General features: G+C 42.4%; 1 protein-coding gene across 9 annotated transcripts in view; it reads right to left on the reverse strand.

The window, feature by feature from the left end:
- Nrg3 (neuregulin 3) overlaps positions 1–18727 on the reverse strand; it is a 1056615-nt gene extending 1037888 nt beyond the window's left edge. For 2 of the 9 annotated variants that reach the window (XM_087201145.1, XM_004867739.3), the window contains exon 1: positions 17763–18726. In XM_087201145.1, the coding sequence (XP_087057271.1) occupies positions 17763–18612 (850 nt within the window). In that variant the 5' untranslated portion in view covers positions 18613–18726. Of the gene's footprint in view, positions 1–17762 lie in introns of all 9 variants that reach the window. The other 7 variants (XM_087201147.1, XM_021246724.2, XM_087201148.1 and 4 more) reach the window with 5 other exon arrangements.
- Positions 18728–20425: the final 1698 nt, after the last annotated feature.

Consider the following 20425-nt stretch of genomic DNA (forward strand, 5'->3'; position numbering starts at 1 on the left):
ATAATTAAAGGATCAATTTGTCAATCTACACCCTTACTAGACTCAGATTTTTAAATCCAAAGCAAATTAATCAATATCTGATTTGAGTGAGTCATATGCCAGAGGAGAGGCATCACAGTCTGACCAACACGCTGAGATAAAGCAGAGTCTTCCTGCTTGTCACAGGACCACTGTAAGACAAAGGAAATTGAATGCCAAAAATCAGGGAGCTACAGGATGCTGGCATGGCCCTGCTAGTTCTCAAGTAGTTCTATTTTTATAATGTGGCATTTGAAAAGCCAGTGTCACTTGGTGATTTGATGCTCACCTACCTCTCCCCCACCTCTGGAGCTCACTGGGTTTCCATGGCACTTATTAGTTGGAAAAGTGCTGGACTTGGCGGTTGCTGGAGGCGGCGGCTGCTGCAGAGGACCAGGTGCAGAGCAGCTTAGGCTGTACCTCCCCAGAAGGTGAGCCTCATCTCCAGCTCCACACCCAACCCACCATGGAGCAGAACCACAGGGCAAGCAGAGCACTCTGAGAACGGAACACTGAGGATGTCTTAGAAAGTATGGAGGGGGGAGGAGCAGCCCCCAGGTATTGTCTATACTCAGAGAATGTTGCAATTTAAGACCTTCAGATTATTTGAAATTATTTTTGATTTGTCTGTATGTGTGTGCTTGAGCTTCTATTATCGACTGAACTGTGTCTCCCTCTACGTGGAAGCCCAGGTGGATCATGTGGGGACACAGTGAGACAGTGGCCATCTGCCAGCTAAGAAGAGAGGCCTAAGAAGAAGCTACCCTGCTTGAACACCTTATCTTTAACTTTCAGCTTCTTTACCAGTGAGAAAAAGATCCTGTTGTCTAGGCCACCCTATCTGTACTACAGTATTCCGTGCTAGCTAGCAGCCTGAGCTGAATATTATATTCTCCTAGCGAAGAACAGGTACACTTTCTCCATCACCTGAGGTTTCCACCCTCTCCCTACAACACTGCCCCTGGGATTGAGAAGGAAACCTTTGCTAATGAACATACATACAGGGGGCAGCTGTAATACTTCTGGTCTCACTACTGCCTGACAGCATCCCAGGCCGTGAAGATGGCCCTGATGATGGGGAAACATCAGGCCATTAAGTCCCTGCAGACGGGACAGGCTCACTGCCCTGGCCTCCAACACTAGCTAACAAGGTCTACTCTCACACCTAGTTAGAGAAACGCAGGATGAGTCACCAACATGACATTCTGGTGATACTTTCTGTTGGGCAAAGGTTTTGTTTGTTTTGTTGTTAAAGACAGGCAACACCTAGGACCTCAGAGGGGTTTGTGGAAGAACAGTCATTCTGACAATTTACTGGCGAGACTGAACTGCTCAATTTTCCTGGATGAGGAATCAGAATCTTCATCTTTTAAAAAATTAATTTTTGTGTACATATTGGCTCCAAAATTTCCATTCCATGCTGTGAATGTGCAGAGTAGAATTTTATATAATAATGACCAAATTCAAATGAACTACTAAATTCCCCACAAGTGATAAGCACGTTGTTTTTCAATATGTCTATATATTTCAGCCATGAAAGATACGGTTTGAGGTGTTCTTGACATAGAAATATTTTAAAATAAATTGCAAAAAGCTACCTTAAAGACGTCTTAAAGTTTAATTTCATTTTCACGTATAGAATACATATCCACAAAGCAAAAAATTTGGCTAATCTTCAAAAAAGATAAAGAGTAATTATTGCTGAGTGGTAGAATTATAGTTGGTTTTACTTTTCATAGTTTAGACTTCTAATTTTCTATACAGAGCACACTATAATAATAAGTACACTTAATAATAACAGAAGTGGAAAAAATATTAACTAGCCACTTCCAGTTTGAACTAAATGTTACTCTAACTTTGTCACAGCCTAGAGCTGTATTCTAATCCAACGAATGAAATCATATTCTCAGATCAAAATCCCCATGCTAACCAATATAACAGGACATAGTTGTTTTACACTGAGGCACACTCATAATTGCGGCCTACATATACCTACATATACATTTCCTAGTCTTTCCTTTTTTGTGTGTGTGGGGGGGGGGTTGGTTTTTGTTTTTTTGTTTCGTTGGTTTTTTTTGAGACAAGGTCTCGCTTTGTAGTTCAGGCTGGCCCAGAATTCACGGCAATCCTCCTGCCTCTGCCTCCTGAGTGCTGGGATTACAGGCATGGGCCACCATGCCTGACAGTCCTCTCTTATTTTGGTAACGGTCTTTCTCAAATCATCACCTAGGAAGTCTGTTTAATTAAGCTGATAAGATATTATAACTTGATGAATTCATTTATACTTCCAAATAAAATATTTTGTGTATTACAGCAATTCTTTCAGGACTGTGCTTACCCCTGCTTCATTCATATACATACACACACACATATATATGTATTCATTCTATTATATATATATATTCATTCTAATATATATATATATATTCATTCCTATATATATATATATATATATTCATTCTACTATTATATACACATATACATGGGAAGGGGGAAGGGTTAGGGATTTTTTTTGTACTAGGAACCAAACTTAGGACCTTGTGCTTGCTAGGCAGGTGCTCTGCCACTGAGCTACTTCCCCGGCCCTAGGAATTCTTTTTGACTACAACCAACTCCCACCTATATAATATACCAGATCAGGCTATTAATAAATGATGGACTTCTAAATATCCCACAGTAATATGCCATGAACAAAAATAGAATGTGTGTACTGAGAGAGAGAGAAAATAGAAGAGAGGGAAAAGGGAATGGAAGAGAGTGATTATAGAATCAGTAATTCAAAGAATCTCACTAAGATTTTACTCTCAAATTTCAAGCCTTGTCTTCTTGGAATCTTTGCCATGAGGAGACTCGGGGACCATCCTGTCCAACAATCCCATTTACAAAAGAAGAACCTAAGCCCAGAGACCCATTAGTTTACCCTGAGGTTTGGAACAAAGAACTAAGTAGCACTGCTGAGCCTACATTCCCCAAACCAGGCAAGAGTTCCCTCTGTACCTTAAATACTTTCCTCCCTTTCAGAATCACTCTTCTAATTCTCCCCTTTCCAATTTTCCATGGCTGCAAGAAAAAAACATATGTAACAAATACAACTTTTGTAGGAAGGTATGATAAACCTCCCAGAAAGAAGCTCTCCATTCTTTCCTCAGTCTTGATGGAACTTACCCCTAGAAATGCGTGACCAACATCCTCAACTTCACCAAGGTCTTTTGTTCAGTTTACAAAATGGCAAAGCATCAAGAAGGAAGTCAGTTGTAGAGGAGGCAAATAGAGATGAAGCCATACAACTTCCAAGTCTGTGGTCTGGAAGTGGGCTGTATTGCAAGGACACGCTGCTGCCACAGCAGATGGAATATGGTCAGAAGCAGAGCCACGCAGCCCATTCATCAAACAGGCTTTTGGGACTCACTTTCCTTCTCTGAATCTGTCTCTCCCAGCACATGGTCACAATCCTTTGTCATCTAAAAGAAAAGTATTCTCAAACAATCCAACAGCCCAACTTCCCTGCAACGAAAGCACCTGTTTTGTGAAGGGCAAGAGGTTTGCTTGATCACATGTATCGGATAATTGAGGATTAAAGTGGACTTTCCTGCAAAGCCGTGAGGAGAAATTGATGGGACTGCTAGAGTACTCTTCTGAAAAACTAGCATGTATGCTCTGTTTTAATACAATTCACTGCATACCTTGTGAAGGAATGAAGAAGTTCTAGTACAGTAACCAAGGATTTTATTTGGAAAAGTAATAAGTCTGGTGAAATGTGAAAGAACTGTGCTAAAACTCAGCAAAGGTTCTGGCTGAAAAGTATCACTGGCCAAAGATCACCTTTTCAATGGCTTCCTCACGTAGAGCCTCTCCTTTCACGATACGGAGCTCACAGAATGGCAATTTAATTCAATTTTCACAATGGGAGTGCAATACATAAAGACATTCTGCAGTGAGCAATTAAAGTCTTTAAATCCTAACACTTAGATGTGTAGCTATTTTATGGCAACCAGGATGTAGAACACACACATTCACTGTGAACGACATTTAGCTACTGCACAAATGCATTCTGGAGCACCAAGGAGATATGAATTTCAAATGGATATGTGTTTGATAACTATTTCTGTACAGAAGGCTAAGAGAAAGAATACAAATATCATGGCAGGAGTTAATTTTGAAAAGAAAATCCGATATATGTGTAAAGCTTTGGTCAAGATAAAATATTCTAATGTTTTCTCTTTACAATTTATTGTCAGGATTGATGTGCAACCAAAATACTTACATTGTTGCATCCTAACATCTCGAATTTCACTGGTAAAACATCAAAGTCCTTTCAGTTGTAACACAATTTTTAAAGCTTATCTTAAGAGTTTCAAATTTTAAACAAATTTTACATATTCCTCCTCTCCCTCACTACAAATAAACCAGTATTGCTTCTATCAATCCAAAAAGCTGAAAGGCTCAGACCCCTCTTTGCCATTCTATTAAGGAAATACTTAGGCACCAGTTCTTGCAGAGCTCAGATGCAGAAAGCTCATGAGAAGCAGTGGCAGGAAAACTGTGCTTCGAAAGCAGCATTGTCTACTTGATCTCTTCTCTTTAGGGTTAACATTTCTGTTATCTAGTCATTTAGAAGTAATAGAGCTCCTTAGACTTTTACAATGATCAGCCATTTGTAGTGCATTTTAGGAAACAGCAATTCATTATTTATCATAAATTACTCAGTGATACTCGCAGTGAAAAATGAGTATCTGTGTGGTACCACAGAAGGGCATTTAGAAGCTCAGAAAACGAAGTGATGAAGGAGAGACAGACTCCACACTGCCTCTACTAAAACCCTGGTCTATTTCATTGCTTTCCCTTCAAAAATCTCTCTTCTGATCAAATATACAAAGACTGGAACAAATGACTAAGAATATTCACCTTTATCTAAGTCAGTAAAATAGACCGAAAATATTCTAAGCAAATAACACCAGTATATGTCCGTTAGCATATTATAAATGTTGACATCAGTAAAATTATCTGATCAGTAAAAAAATACAGGAGAGATGCCACTGGCTATTAATGCTAACAGCATTTGCACTTACACAGTGATACAGCCCCTCTATCTGGTAACAGCTGGCAACCTCATGAGCCAGCAGGAGTGAGAATGTCATTCTTTTCTCAGGTTCTCCATGATAAGTAAAGTGGGTGACAACTAATTTTAGCTGTCGGTACATCAATGTGCAGATGTGGTTCTCCTTCTATGACAGGAGCTCTTCAGCAGACCACGTAAGGTCCTCATCTACACACCTCTAGCATCTTCCTTCTCTGACTCCTCACCATGTGACGGGTGCGGACAGGGAATCAAAGGGGGCTTCCTTCTGAACGCTATGCAATGTCAGCATTCAATCCCAAAAGGTGTGAGTTTTGGAAAGAGGATCCCAGATGGAACCGGAAGGATGATGTGGCAATCCATTCCTGAAGAGGATTTTGTCTCTGAAAACTCTGAAGGCAGTCACAGGTTAATTTAGGTGAAGTGCAATCAAGAGTTGCTTCTTGCTATTCTCCTTGTATCTTTGCTTGCAAATTTTTTGATATTCGAAAGCTGTTATTTTGGGTTCAATCTAGGGCTGTGTTGACGTGACTGTGGATAAACTAAACATCCTTAAAACACAGCAATTCTAGTGCTTTTTGCAGCACCCTGAAGCAGCACTGGAATGAAGTCAATACTTAAATATACCCTGTGCCAATCAGAAACTACATCTTTAAATAATTTGGAACCAGTTAGCCTTGGAGAATCTTTAAAATTCAAGGCCTGCTCTTCCTTTCAAGTCATCCTAGAGACAATGCACATTCTGAGAATCCCACAGATTCTGTGACTTCCTTACACCACATCGGACTGTGCCTTAACATAGCAGCCTAGTGATGTCCTCCCTGAGCCCTAAGGGAAAGGTGAAGCCGCACCACCACTTCTGGAAGAGGGCCTATTCTGCCCATGGTGCCAGGTCCCTCCCTGGTCCCCACAGAGGCAAGGCGTGCCAACTTTTACCTCCAGGCTTTTACTCCCTTGCCCTCACTTCTCCGTTTCTCCACCTAAGGAAATTCTCTTTTGAAACTAAGTATGTCAGCCCTGACAACTACTTTTTGAAATGGCCCATTTTTGCATGTTAAAATCATACATTTTAGCACTCAACTATGCTCCAGTATATATGCTCTGGTCTTCTCAACAAAAACCAGAAGAGTACATGAAGGTCTTTCTTGAGTATCGTGCCCGTTGATGTTTGCACAACAGTGATAGAAGCCATTCTCAGGATACAAAGATGGTTCTACATGTGTAAAATGTATGAAAAATGTGGCAACTTATGCTCTATCAGAAACATTACTGGTATGCCTAAAAGAAAGCTTTATTTAATATAAACATAAAGGAAGGAAGGCTTCAGTGAAAAGGCACATGGTTATGAGGATGGGTCTCCCTAAGCAAAGATCCTAAAACAAAGGAAGCTGCAGACGTTACAGCATCTTGTCTTTGGATCTGTCAGACTGTGAGGGCTGAAGAGCAAACACTCAAGAGCTAGGACCTGGGAACTATGAATGTGACTCAGGCTGCCACCCTGGCTGCATGGAATACTGAGGCAAAAGAGTGTTTCAAAAGATTTCCTTCTTTTTTTAAATTTGCACTGATGTATATAAAGACTACACATATAAGAATACAGACTGATACATTTTGATGCAATGAACTCACTCACATAACTGGCTCCCAGAACAACAAGCATATTATCAGTACTGCGGTGCTCAACACCAGGGGTCCCCTCCCATCCTTCCATTCACCACCTGCCTTCTTCCCAAAGAAATCACTGTCTTGACCTTTTACACTTAAGCATCATGGAAACAGAACCTTATTTTTATACTGGCTTTTTGTTCACCACTGTTCATGAGCCATGTGGGGGACTTGGGACCACAATTCATCATGTGGCCTACAAATCATCACTTTCCAAAGAACTGTGGAGTTTATCTATGTAGGCTCTAACCCCCTAACCTTGTAATTCTATGACAGGATTATATCATCAAGAAGATCTTTGAACTAATCATCCCATTGGTATAGACATGACCTGACCTAAACTCTCCTCTCTAAGCCCAAAGACTACCATCTAACCTTTGCAGTTTCCCTTCATGTCACACTTGAAATAGATCAGGTAATGAGTTAACATACATACAACTAATTGATTTCATCCAGCTATATCCATCCCAGCAGTATTACTAAAGACTGTAAACATCTGCAGACTGGAAGCGCCATCAAGTAACTCACTAAGCTTCCATCGTCACCCATATCCTTAAAAGATCAAGGCCAATAATCAAAGGCCCAGGACAAACCACTCTGCTTTCAATAAGGCAGTATTTCCCACAGCAAATGAAAATGTGTTTGTATTCATATACATCTGCACTTCACAGCAGGAACTCAGCTCAGTTAACACTGTAATGCTGACACCAATTAACACACAAACTCTTAAACTGAAAAGAAAAAAATTTAAAATCTTCAGAGAAGCAACATCAATAATTTAACTGATTCATGGAGCTTAGTTTTTATTTTTCCAAAAGTTTAATATCTTCAGACTAGAGAGATAACTCAGTATGCATTGTTTGAATATGCTTATTGCATATACTTACTGTCTACTTATAGCTTAAAAAAACTGGCATCTCATTTAATTTTTTACCCCAAAGTTTAGATACATTATTACATAATAATGATTTTCCAATATACTTAAAATTATAGAAAAACAAAATTTAATAGCTTATAGTATCTATCTCATAAGTAAACATTTTTCTTAGTTAACCTAAAATAGCAAAATTTAATGTGAAACACATAAATGCAAAATATCTGGTTATACAGTTCAAGTCTTTGAAGAAATATTTTTTGTCTTTCTTGTATAAAACTTTATCTGTAATGTATATTGTAATTTTTCAGGTTCAGTTTATTGACTGTGGATTAAGAATTAAAGCCACCTATGAAATAAACCAAGTAGAGATTTCTTATGGATACATATTCTCCCTTAAACTGCTTAAATTTTTTCCATAATAATTTTAAAATTTTCTTTATCAGTACCATTTTTAAAGTGAATTATCCTCATAGACTATTTCCAATGTAATCAACTTAGTTTTAATAGAAACCACAATTACTTTATCAGTTTCCATAGTATTTATATACACTACCTAATTTCAATAACAATAATAACCAACATGAACAGGTTTGGGAGCTAACACTAGTAAAAATACTTCACATTTGATGAAGAAGGAAGTCTATCCAGCTATGGCTATTTAGTATGGCATGGGCATTGGTCAGACATTAAATACAAAAGTAAAGAATAGCATCCTAAAAAGTCAATTAAATACAATTCAGTCAAAATGGCATTTAACATAAACACTTCTGTGCCCTATTTTCTTTTAATTTCTAGAGCCTAGATTTTGCAAGCATGGCAACTAAAATATTTTTTTAAAGTACTAAGTTTGAGTAAGCCGTATCACCACCCCTCTTCTTTGTAAGTAATGCTGGTATTCTTAGGCAATGGGGTTCATTCACTGTCTTCAGGGGTTTTAATAATACCCATTTTCTGACATTACAGTACTCTTGTTTTTCAGCATGGATCTCCAAAAGCCATTTTACAAATTTAGTTTTACACTTGTCCCCATTTTCTTTTTTAAGCTTGCAAAAATAACTCCAATCATCTTTCACTTTAACCAACAAAATATAGTTTTTCTTTCACCTAAGAAGACACCTGATACATAAAAATGCCATTTAAGTGAGGAATGTTAGATCTATTGGGTAGTATCCTTTCCACAATACCAAAGGGCTATTAATATTCCTCTTTTTAGAACTTTTCAGATTTTTAGTGTAGCCAAAGTGGTAACCATGCATTAGGGTTGGAGTCTGCAGGAGACAATACCTATGGCACAATGTCCATCATCTGCTTAGCAAGATGGGTATCCTAGTGTCTGAACTAAGTGACAGCAGGACTGAAAGGGTATCCCTGCAGATGCTCCCAGACATGTTGTGTTGATCACTGTCAGCATGCGATGCAGTAACTTCTGTAATCAAAGGTAAATCTGGAGTGGGCAGAGAAGACAATTTTGACTGAATTTCAGGTAACAGAGAAATGTAGTCTGTAACTGTTTTCTGACAGTGATATGCTGAATTCAAGAAGCCAAGGGTGAAAACAGAGTTAAAACAATCAAGAAATAAGAGGTCACAGGTGGAAGATTTTTGTATGATAAGAATGAAGATGCAATTATGTAAGATGAGAAAGTTTTAGAGATCTGGTGTACAACATAGTACCCACAGTTAACAATACATTATAGGACACCTTCAAATACAGCCACATTGAAACACAGCATCTTTTTTGCCGGTATACTTTGTGTGTCTGTATTAAGTTAAATTTCATAGTATGTGTTTCTACCTCAAATAAAAATGTTTGGGAATCATGGGTACATTTAGTCTTCTACAGTGACTGTAGTGATGGCATCACGGGTATATGCATGCATATGTCCAATCTCATCAAAACGTACACATCAAATATGTGTAATTATTATATACTCTTCAACAAAGCTAAAAGAAATTAAGAAATTAAGAACTTTAGAGAAAAACATTCCTTATCTCTTGTGGAAACATCTGAATTTCTCCTTAGATTACAAACTAGGGCAATTTTATGATTAGGAAGGTTCTTTTTCACTAGAGCAAAGAAGAGGTACAGAGCAGATGTGCCATTTATTGAGGTTTTTTTTTTTTTTTTTTTTGGTACCAGGGATCAAACTCGGGTCCTTGCGCCTGGCAAAGCAGGCAGCGAAACCACTGACCTAAATCCCCAGCCCTATTGAGTTTTTTAACAGCAAATGCTACCATGTGCTAAGGGCTTGCAAAAGGTAGTATACACAGATACCATAACACTGTATCAACAGTTTAGGAAACTAAGACTGAAATGAGTGCAATTACCCATAAAACAATCTTCCCATCTTTCTGATCATTTAAACTATGCAACTTATGCATGGTCTCGGCAATTTGTAGGACCACTCTAAACCCATTGCCATTACTTGTATGATTGAGATAATAATGCCTAGGCTATGCACATTAGACTATTTCAAAAATAAATCAAAGAATGTCAATGTATCATGTTCTGTTTGTTTGGCACACAGCTTGATTCCACATGGCGGCTCTCACACTTATTATTACCCAAAATCCCAAGCCAAGATTGGGAATCTTTGTACAATCCTTTCACGGTATTAAAAGCAAAACTCAAGTCACCAAAATCAAGAGAATTTAATCTCAAAAGGATGATGAGGGAGTAGCTATCTCTCTCAGTGAACTTCTAACTCCCTGGCAATTTACAGGAAGATATGCATTGGGTCTTACATAGGCTTGGTAAGGCTATATTAAAACACAGACCAATGTGTTCAAGAATTTTTATCAAAGACTTGGTATAATATTTATGATAGTCTCATAATCCTGGCTATGATGTATTTAAGCTAAAGTAGCTGTATGGATTCAGGTGACTTTTAAAATAAAATGTTCTTATAGTTTACCATGCATCCATGATTCTCATTATATTCTAGAAGAGGCCTCAAAGACAAAATCTTATCACTGGAAGCTGCCAAGTTTCTGTTATTAAAATAATTTTTGAAATCAGTTTTTCAGGTTTATTTCTGACTAACCTCTTTGTATGCTCAGAAATGGCAATCTATGATTTATATACAATCACCTACCTGCCTTAAAAAATAAAAAGAAACATACAACAATAAAATGTAATATTTGATATATAACGCAGGATGAACTTTATAACAGACTGATAAATATTTTCAACATGTTAAAATTAAATTTCTCCAATGTGCAAACAAATATATCTAGAAAGAGTTCTCTGATGGATGTGGTCATGCTATTAATTCTGGACTACCTAATCCACAGTAAATGCTGAGAGGAACAGAATGAGATGCAAACATTGCTTATTTCCACTTCAATTCTCATCCAACTTTAAAGACCCAGTGACAATAAGACTGTGTAGAAACAGAACAAAAGGGAGCCCTGGGCATTTTTCCATTTATCAAGAATCTTTAGGTTTCTGTAGATTTCAAATTTCCAGATCATTCAGCAATCTCATTCATTTCCTCCCAAATTCAAGGTCCTGTAATGAGCTGTCCCAAATTGGCTTCAACAAACACCAAAAAAAGTACGAGAAACCGTGGGCTCTAGTTTGTAACTAAACTTATAAGCTGATTGGAGGTAGATTTTCACACTGCACCAGAAAAGGAATACAGGAGAAATCCAGGACAAGCAAGAACAATAATCTTTGGGATGAAAGATCCCGCATCCTGGGGGGCAAATTAGCTAAGATTCCAACTTGATTCGATGACCTGACGAATAGATCCAGCTACCCACTTCCCAGTCAAGTGTTTTGCAGTTAATGACCTCTTTCTAGAGTGGTGTGCAAGTCAGGGTATTGTCATCACCCCCATGATCTCAGGGGAGGAAGTTAAAGGTCATGGAAAATAAATTGGTTTCTTAAGGTTGCATAGTTCTCATAGGATATAAGGACACGTTTCTAGTTTGGGATTTTTTTTTTTAAAGTATATATACTTTTGCTTTTCCACAAAAGACCCTAATAAATATGGTAATGATTGGCACTCATTTTCAGTAATGCTACCAACTATCACAGTCAATTTCTTAAACTCCTCTTGGCCAATTTGCTGTCATCAGCTGCCTCCCTCAAGCCCCGAAGGAGCATCCTCACAGACCCTGGCACCTCGGAAAGGGCACAGCCACCAGGCAGGTGCAAGGAAACCTGCTTACCTTGCAGGTGCAAGATGAGTTAGTCCCTTACCAATACTCAGTTGGAGTAACAAACTTCTTTATACCAGTTGTTATGGTAATTATGTAATTTAGATAAATATTATATAAGCCATGGATGTGATTCTGGAAATGAAAGATAATTGTAGTTTCTATTAAAACGTAGTTAGATGCTTTGAAAAAACTCCAAAAGGTGTTTAATTGTTGTTGATTTTTTCAAGAGAGAAAAAGGAAGGAGAGTTACTTTGAATTATATGGACAAAAAAATTATAAAAGAGTCCCAGGGCAGTTGCATATTAGAGTGGTTAGGAAGAATCTGAATTTGCATGGAGAGTTCGTCACTATCGTCTTTTTAACGAAGAACAAGTGATGAGAGGTGTGGCTTAGGGTGGGGGTGGGGGGAGCTAAACCGAAACCAGCAGACACACACTCAGGAGAAGGCCTTGGCGTTACAGCAAGATAGTGGAGAATTTATGTTACACAGATTAAGTTTTATCTTAATTTTCTTTTTAAGCAATTACGTTTATAAACATTTAAAATCAACCAATTAACTAGCAGCTTTGCAAGGCCTACAATTAGATGTTGAAAAAATCAATTAAAAGACTGAAATGTATAACATGGATTATGGAAATGTAATATATAAACATATATAACAGCTTCTGTTTAATTGTACAACTGTGTAGTGGAATCAGATAATAAATGTTATCCTTATTAATATGATGTGTAAACCAATCGATGTGGGAGAATAGCCATTAGTCTTCTACCAAGTTTTAGAATACTTAATTTAGTTTTTAAAAAGCATTAAGATATTTTTATAACTGAATTACCTAAATTTCTTTTAATTTTTAAATCTAATTAAGCAGTCCAACATGTCTTATCATAGTGATAATTTGTTTAAAACAACTTAAAATGACCAAGGTTACTATGAATATATAACAAAATTTTCTTTATTGCGTAGAGCTTTTGCCATATCCTAAAAATAAAGATAAAAAAATCAAAAATTTGTAAAAAATCTTCAATGAGAGCCATGATTCAAAACAATGGAACTGAAATCTTCAGTGAGAGACTAATGAAAATGGAAAAACAAACAAGTGTGCTATGATTCTTGCAGACAGCTGCATGAATGGGAAGCACTTACTCAGATATGTCTTCACCTTGACATTATAACTTATTCAGATATGTCACCTTAACATTATAAAGCTGAGTGCACAAGTCCATCCCTCCCCATACCTTCACCATGAACACAGTTCTACAGGGAACATTCCTGGGAGCAGATAAGTAAAATTTTTCAGCATTTCAGTGGTATTTGTCAAGGCAATCTGAGTGTCGTGGCTTACCCAACACACTGGTCTAGAGATAAAAACAGACTGAAAGTAAGAAAAATGAATTTCAGTTCTATCGAGAAGCAATTCAAATGTATTTTAAATACTTAGATTTATGACTCTTCCCTTGCTCTTTTATATTTCAGGGCCAAATTTCATGTCCCATTTTCAATTTTCCAGATAGAATATTGAGATATGGTTGCCACTGAATATGAGAGGTTATGAGAAAATGATTTCTACAAAAGAAGTTGAAAATCAGCTCTCTCATTGTGGATTATGGCACAACCAGAAGGAAAGGCTGGGAACACTGAAAGGAAGGAGAGACCTTGTTCAGGTGTTCTCCCAGGGTGGCAATGACCCCACAAACTGCACCAGATGCCTGCCTGTGGCCCAACCCAGACTGAGAAAAGATGAACCCTTCAGTAGCAGAAAGAAACTGCCTCAAAGCAGCTCTTTTTTTTTTTTTTCATAAGCATGTGGATCAACACTGTGCATTTAAAATAAAGTCTATCTGGGAAATAAACTAAATAGTAAGGTGGCTAGATTCACAAGTTAAACCTGGAAATGGTATTCTTGATTAGCAAAAAATACCCCCACTCCCCCTTCCTTGGTAACCAGGAACTGAGAGGAATGCTTAAACCATGGTGTTGTTATAATACACTCAGATCAAACTCAAAGGGGCCCTAAAAGTAGCCAATGCTCAACCCCACATACTTTTTTTTTGGTAAGTGTCTAAAGACATAAGAGTCTAAAGAACAAAACTGTATGGTGCAATTGATCAAAGCAGAAAAGTCCCATAATTCTGTATTAAGACCAAAGGAAATCAAAATATACTCAGATTGCATCATATGCTCATAAAAAAGCTCTCAATTGTATTTCATAAAAAATGGCTGATCTTGAGCTCTGAATCCTCTCACTTTGGCTACAACACACGCATGATTGGAGCCAGTACCTTCCATGTTGGAGTATCTTTGAAGGCCTTGACTCATGTAGACAGAACATAAGGTATAGAAGTAACTTTATTTTAACAAATTATAGCTGAGCCTACTCACAAAGCAACCAAGAGTATGCTTATTGTAGGAGTAAAGATGTTGAAAAGAATAAACAAGAAAATGGTTGATTTCATCAAGGGCTTTCTTAAAACTCACAATTGGTATGACTACAGTTTTATTTAAAAGAGTTGAATTAAATTTGCCTCTGTAACATCCTTAAAAATTACTAATACATATGATATTCATTTCTTTTCTAAATGCACTATTCAATAATTGTGATCCAATTTACTGGAATTAACTAACCTTCCAAATATGATCTGAAGAATAGTCTATTAAAAGGTACACTTTGTCTTTATCTTTGAATTCAGCCATTGACTGGCCTTTTACCTGTTAAATATCTCCTTCTACTGAGTAAAAGAATTACAGAACTCAAAGTGAATCCACATTGGTATTAGAAACATTATACAAATATGTTTCAAATCTGAAAATAGAAGTGAAAGGGCTATAATAGGGAAAAGAGGTTAGCCAAAATCACTATTCTTCTGTTTGTAGTGACCTCTCGTTGACTTCAAAATTTGTAGACTAACCTCTTTCAGATACAAAATGCTTCAAAAGACGTTTACTGAAATAACCCCCAGTAGCAATATGTTTAAGACACTTGTTTTTAAGGAGCCTAAGGGAAGGAAGTACTGGGCCACTGGGAAGCCAAGACTTTCCAGGGACAGGAAGGAAACTTTTCATCCAACTCGTGGCCTAAGGGATAGAGGACAGAAGACAAGACTCAAATTCTAAGCTCTTCTCCTGTTGCTGTGTAAGTTCTAAACTGGGCTTTTCCTATAGCACAAAGAGCTTTTGCTTGCAAAAGTCCCATTATCCATTAGCAAGTGTGTTTATTCTCAGTGAACAAGTGCCTCCCACTCCAAAGAACTGTGCTGCCCTTACAGACCTGAGCCTTCTGACTGCTCTGAGATCAACACAAAGACATTCATTCTCTAAGCCATGAGAGATTCAATTCAAGAGCCAAGACCCTGGCCATTAAAGAATTTGTAGGTTAGCCTCACAAAAACAGCATCATGCTTGACTGTCTTCAGATGCAAAAACTGAATGCATGACTTATATTGGAAAGAAAAGAAACAAGCACAGAAAGAAGAAAAACATCCTACTGAGGAATGGAGGCAGGAGCCAAGAAAGAAGGGAATTTCTCTCTTGGGAACTTTACTGACATAATCAAAACAACTGAAAAATATGAATGACAGCCATTCAAGCTATAATTCAGCTCAGCATAACAATGCTGATAATCCCTCAAATGAAATCTTTGTTTCCTTTTGTGAATCCTGCAACCTTAGATGAAAAAATAATTAAACATGCTTTTTCTTTAAATTGCCACACAACCTACCTATCTAAAACCCACCTTTATGGAAACTACATAATCTACCTTTCAGTAACATTTCCCTTATCAAAACCAGGTCACTTTCTGCCAGATTTGCATACTTGCCTTTCATCCCTTAATTCAGCTCCTTGTTAAAGATTTCAAACAGATAAAGGGCTAGACCACAAATACAAATAAAATAAATAATGCTTATATGTCTATGTGAACATTGACATCATTTACAGATTTTTTCCCCTCTTTTCCTGTCAATAATCATTACTTATTAAACAGGCTGCCATTCCCTTCTACAGAATGGAGAAAGAGAGCAGAGGGGCAGAAATAATTACCTTGGGCTTTTTCTCTGAAGACCTCCCCAGAATGGAACACAAGGAAATCAATTAAATAAGAACAAAAAACACCCCAAGAAGTGCACCCCCCCACACAGGGCTGGGAAGTGCTGGAACACTCCATGATTCATATCAACTGCATCGAAAGATAAAAAAAAAAAACAATCTAGGGCTTCCATGGACACCTATTTTCAGTGGATTGAATATGTTCAAACATACACCAGAAAATCCTTCATCCTTGCACAAAACTCAAGCTAGGTGGTTGAGAGGCGCCTCTAAACATCTGAGAAAACTGCTTTCAGAAATGACTGCTTTAAAAAAAAAAAAAAAATGACTGCTCCAACCAAACCAGAGAAGTTATAAGTTACAGACTCTCCTGCCATTCTAGTGTTGGCAGAATCCTTCCTTCCCCTCTCTTTCCTGATTGGCATTTATTGTCTAGCCTGTTTTCTCCAAAACTGTGTACAAGGAAAAAGGAGTTTCTCTCCTGGATCTTACCTACAAGTACACTTAATCCTTAATAAAAATTTTCTGGAAAAAAGTTTCGAGGGTTAAGGAAGATCACAGCTTAGGGATACGAAAAAAATACCAGATGACAGAAAAAGCAAACCAGGTATTCCTAGCAGCATTGAGGAGTTAATGAGGAGCACTGTCTTTCCCCTGGATGTTACAGCCCCGAACAGAAATACAGTATCAAGACAGCATAATCAGTTTTTGCAGAAGAGCTTTCCAAAGAACTTGAACTGGCAAGCTGGGGGTTTGTCCTAAATAACCTTCACAAACTATTCCCATACCCTGATCAGTCATCAGATAAATGAAGTTCCTGAGATTTCCTTAGAATAAGTTAAGTGGGTGGGGTGGGAGGTCAGTTAGTTACCTAAAACGTTCAGAAAAATACAAAGCCTATACCTATATACAAAAAGCTATCTTGAATGAGGTTAACTGTCTAGGACCTTCATGAATTGAGCCAGCCTGAACATGTTTCACGCAAAGGGTGAATCAGAAAGGGTTGGTGTTCTCCCTTCCAGTGCAGAAAACTCTGTCCCAGCCTGCCTGTCTTTCAAGCTGGGAGGGCAAGGAGATCAGGTTCACACCCCACCTTTGGGAAAAGAACAAAAGCAAATGCTTGGCAAAGCTGGAAAAAAAAAAGGAAACAAAAAAAAGCTCTCCTTCTTGCTCAGAACCCCAGGGGCAGCCACTCTGCAGGGCTCTCTTCTTATTTCCTCCTAGTTAACTCAGGCTCAGTGGCCACAGAATCAATTTCTACACCTCTGTCTCTGGGCCACTGGCAGGCTAGGGGGTGATCAGTTTATCCTAGGATCGTCTCTTTTCCCAACCTCCCCCAATGGCTTCTAATTAACCCTTCCAGGTCCCGGCCTGGGCCAGGGCTGATGGAAGGGCTTCAGCTACAGTCTACCAACATCTCCATCACATCCTAACCCCCACACGGCCTTCACTTCCCTTTGTGGTTTTTCCTGGATCAGTGTGCTGGGGCCTTTTTTTCTCCTTGCTTCCCACGGGCGACCAGGAACAGGGCTCTTTGGGGAAGGCCCTCCCTCTTTCCCTCCCTCCCCAGCCCGGTGCGGGAACGGGATGCCGGAGCTCGCCTGGCCGCAGGTCTGCAGTAAGAGCGGATGCACTGGCCTTAACCCTTTCAAGAGAGTCAGGGGTTCTGTTCTCATTCGGGACCCACGGAAGTCAGGCCGTGGAGCTGCACGGTCTGCCCGCTCTTCTCCCCAGCCCCGCCGCACACGGGACCCAGCACTGGCGCACACCTGTGCTCGCCCAGTCCTGCACTCTGCGCGCCCGACCTGGGATGGGGGAGGGGGGTTGCCAGAAGCCAAGCAGCAAGGGGCACAGATGGCAGGACAGCAGAGAGGGGCCAGGGTGATAAATCAGAGTTGAGACACCGTGTTTACTTACGAAATTTGGGGCTGGTGCTAGTTTCTAGTGTGGTGGTGGTGGTGGTGGTGGAGGAGGAAGAAGAGGAGAAAGAGGAGGCAGCAGCATCCTGAAAGGGAGACAGGGTCCAGGAGGGAGTAGAATCGTGAAGGTAGGAGGAGGTAGCATATGCCGCAGTGGGCCAGGAGGGCATCGCCTGGGTACTGGGGCTTCCTGGCGCAGGGGGTCGCGTGCCCAGCGTGCTGCTACTGAAGAAGGGGGCCGTGGTGGTGGACAGGACCGTCGGGGGCGTCCCAGTGTTCCGTGCCGTGGTGGACCGCGGGCTGGCCCGGATAGGCACCCGGTGGCCCGGGAAGCGAGTGGGCGCCCGCGTAATGGTGGTCAGGCGCGTGCTAATCCGGTTGGGCGTCCTGGAGGAGGCGGAGGCGCCGCTGCTGCCGCCGGCCGAGGGAGTGGCGGGGGATGTGGTGGAGGTGGTCGTGGTGGTGGTCTCCATGGCTTTAGGGAAAGAGCTGGGCTTGGAGAGGAAGAAGGGGTCCTGGCCCATCCCCTTGGAGTCCACTAGGTCGGTGGGCACGTACTCCTTGACGGAGCCCACCACGATCCATTTGAGCAGCATGAGGCTGAGCCCCAGACCGATGAAGCCGATGAACAGAGGCACCACGCACAGCCACGTCTGCTGCCGGTTCCACACGATGCAGTCGCTACAGCGTAACTCCCGGGGGGGCTCGGCCGCCCCTTCGCCACCGCCGCCACCGTCCGGGCCCCCGCCCGTCGCCGACGCCGCAGCCGCCGCGGTGCCCTCCTCGGCCGAGGCGGCGGCTGCAGACGCGGCCCCCGGTGGAGAGGCAGCAGCCGCGCCTTCGCTCATCCTAGGAGCTGGGCTTCACCTTCGCCCCCGAGGGCCGCGCACAGGCACGGGCCGCGCGGGCTCCGGCGGTGGCGGGCGCGGGCTCAGGCAGCGTCCGGGGCCGGGGCCGCATGCAAATCGGCTCCCCGCCCCCACGCCCCTCCCCCCGAGAGAGCGAGGAGCGCGGAGAGCGTGGGTCTGCGGGCGGGGAGCTCGGGGGAGGGGCGCGCCGGCGAGGGGAGGGAAGGGGAGAGGGAGGGGAAGGAAGGGGAGAGGGCGGCGGCGGCGGCCGCGCGAGGGGCGAGACGGCCCCGGTCACGGAACGGCAGCGGAGCGCGTCTGCAGCCCGCCGAGCGGCCTCCTGCTCGCCGGGGCCCCGCTGCCTCGGCCTCCCCTGCCCACCGCCTGCGTGCGCCCCAGCCGCGCCGGCATCCTCGGGGCGCCGCGCCCGGCCTGCTCCCCGCCCCCGGCCTCGCGCCGCCGCCTTCAGGGGCCAGGCTGGCCGGCCGCGCGGTGCCGGGCGCCGGCGAGCCGCATTCCGACACAGGGGGCCCGGCTGGGCGCCGCGCTCCTTCTCCTGCTGCTGCTGCTGCTGCTCCGCGAGCCGGCGGCGAGTGCACCTGTTCTTCAGGCGGCCCGCAGCCAACCCTCGGCCGGCGCTCTCTGGGAGAGACCAATCGCGGCGCGGCGCGGAGGGCGAGCGGCCCGGCTCCTCGTTCCCGCCGCCGCCGCCGCCCAGAATCAAACTCCGGTGTCGCCGCGAGCCCGGGCCAGGGGGGACCCACCGCGCGCCCGCAGGGGCCACGCGGCAACAAGAGCGGCGGAGGAAGCCAGGTCGCTCCGGGGCAATGCTGCACGGTGCGGTGTGGGGAGCTGGAGCGAGGTCCGCGTCCAGGGGTCCCGGGCGACGAGAACGACACGGCCAAGGCTGCTCCAGGCGCGCGCCGCTGCCAGGCGGGTGGGGGTGTGCGTGTGTGTGCAGAGTCGCCTCGGACCGGCTGGAATGCGGGCGGAGTAGCGCCTCCCACCAACACCTAAAGGTGGTTTGTCAGTGCGCACAAGATAAAAACATGATCCAAGCAAAGCCCCTCTGGAGAAGTGTGGCAAAAGCGGCTCCTGAGCGGCCGTGAGAGGTCTCTGGTGTGGATTCGGTGCGGTCAGAGACTGGCGCCGCAGGGTGGGGGCGCGCGTCTGGGGAAGGGACCCGGGCGCTCTCCTGCCTGGCCGCGGGGCAGCTACACGGAGAGTCACCTTTGCCTGGAGTTCCTGGCAATGCTGGTGGTGGAGGCGGTCGCGGAGAGATCAGACCTGTCACATCTCTCAGGGCCATTAATAACTTACCTTTAAGAAAGAGAGAGAGAGGTTGTCTTTAAATGTGGATATAAGCACAGGTACACACGTCACAAGGCAAGTGCTCTTGAGAGGTAAAATGCAAAAAGGTTTCGGATTGGCATCTCAAGTTCTGTTGCTGATTTCTTTCCTTGGGTAAGGAGGCACCCAAGTGTCTGAATCTCATGTGCAGCATGTTACCTGCCTAGGGGACAGGGTGGAGTAGAGGGAAAGGAACGCTGAAGAGCCAGGATCAGCATGGTATGTGCTGATGGTGCAAAACCTAGCTTGCCAACTCTACTCGGATCTCCTAGTCTGAAGTGGAAACCAGAGATGTTTTTATTTATAAGCTCCAGGAATGAGAGGTTGATCACGGCAGGCTCCCAGTACACCTTCCCCACACTATAGGCCAGACGATAGAGCCAGCATTCTCTTCCTGTAATGCTCTCCACAAAGATGAAGTTTGCATGGTATCCATTTTATTCACAGGTGAATAGCCAGACTA

Source organism: Heterocephalus glaber, unplaced genomic scaffold, assembly GCF_053883595.1.
Source record: "Heterocephalus glaber isolate CG9 unplaced genomic scaffold, H.glaber_assembly_v1.0 deba00001755, whole genome shotgun sequence".
NCBI classification, from domain to species: domain Eukaryota; kingdom Metazoa; phylum Chordata; class Mammalia; order Rodentia; family Bathyergidae; genus Heterocephalus; species Heterocephalus glaber.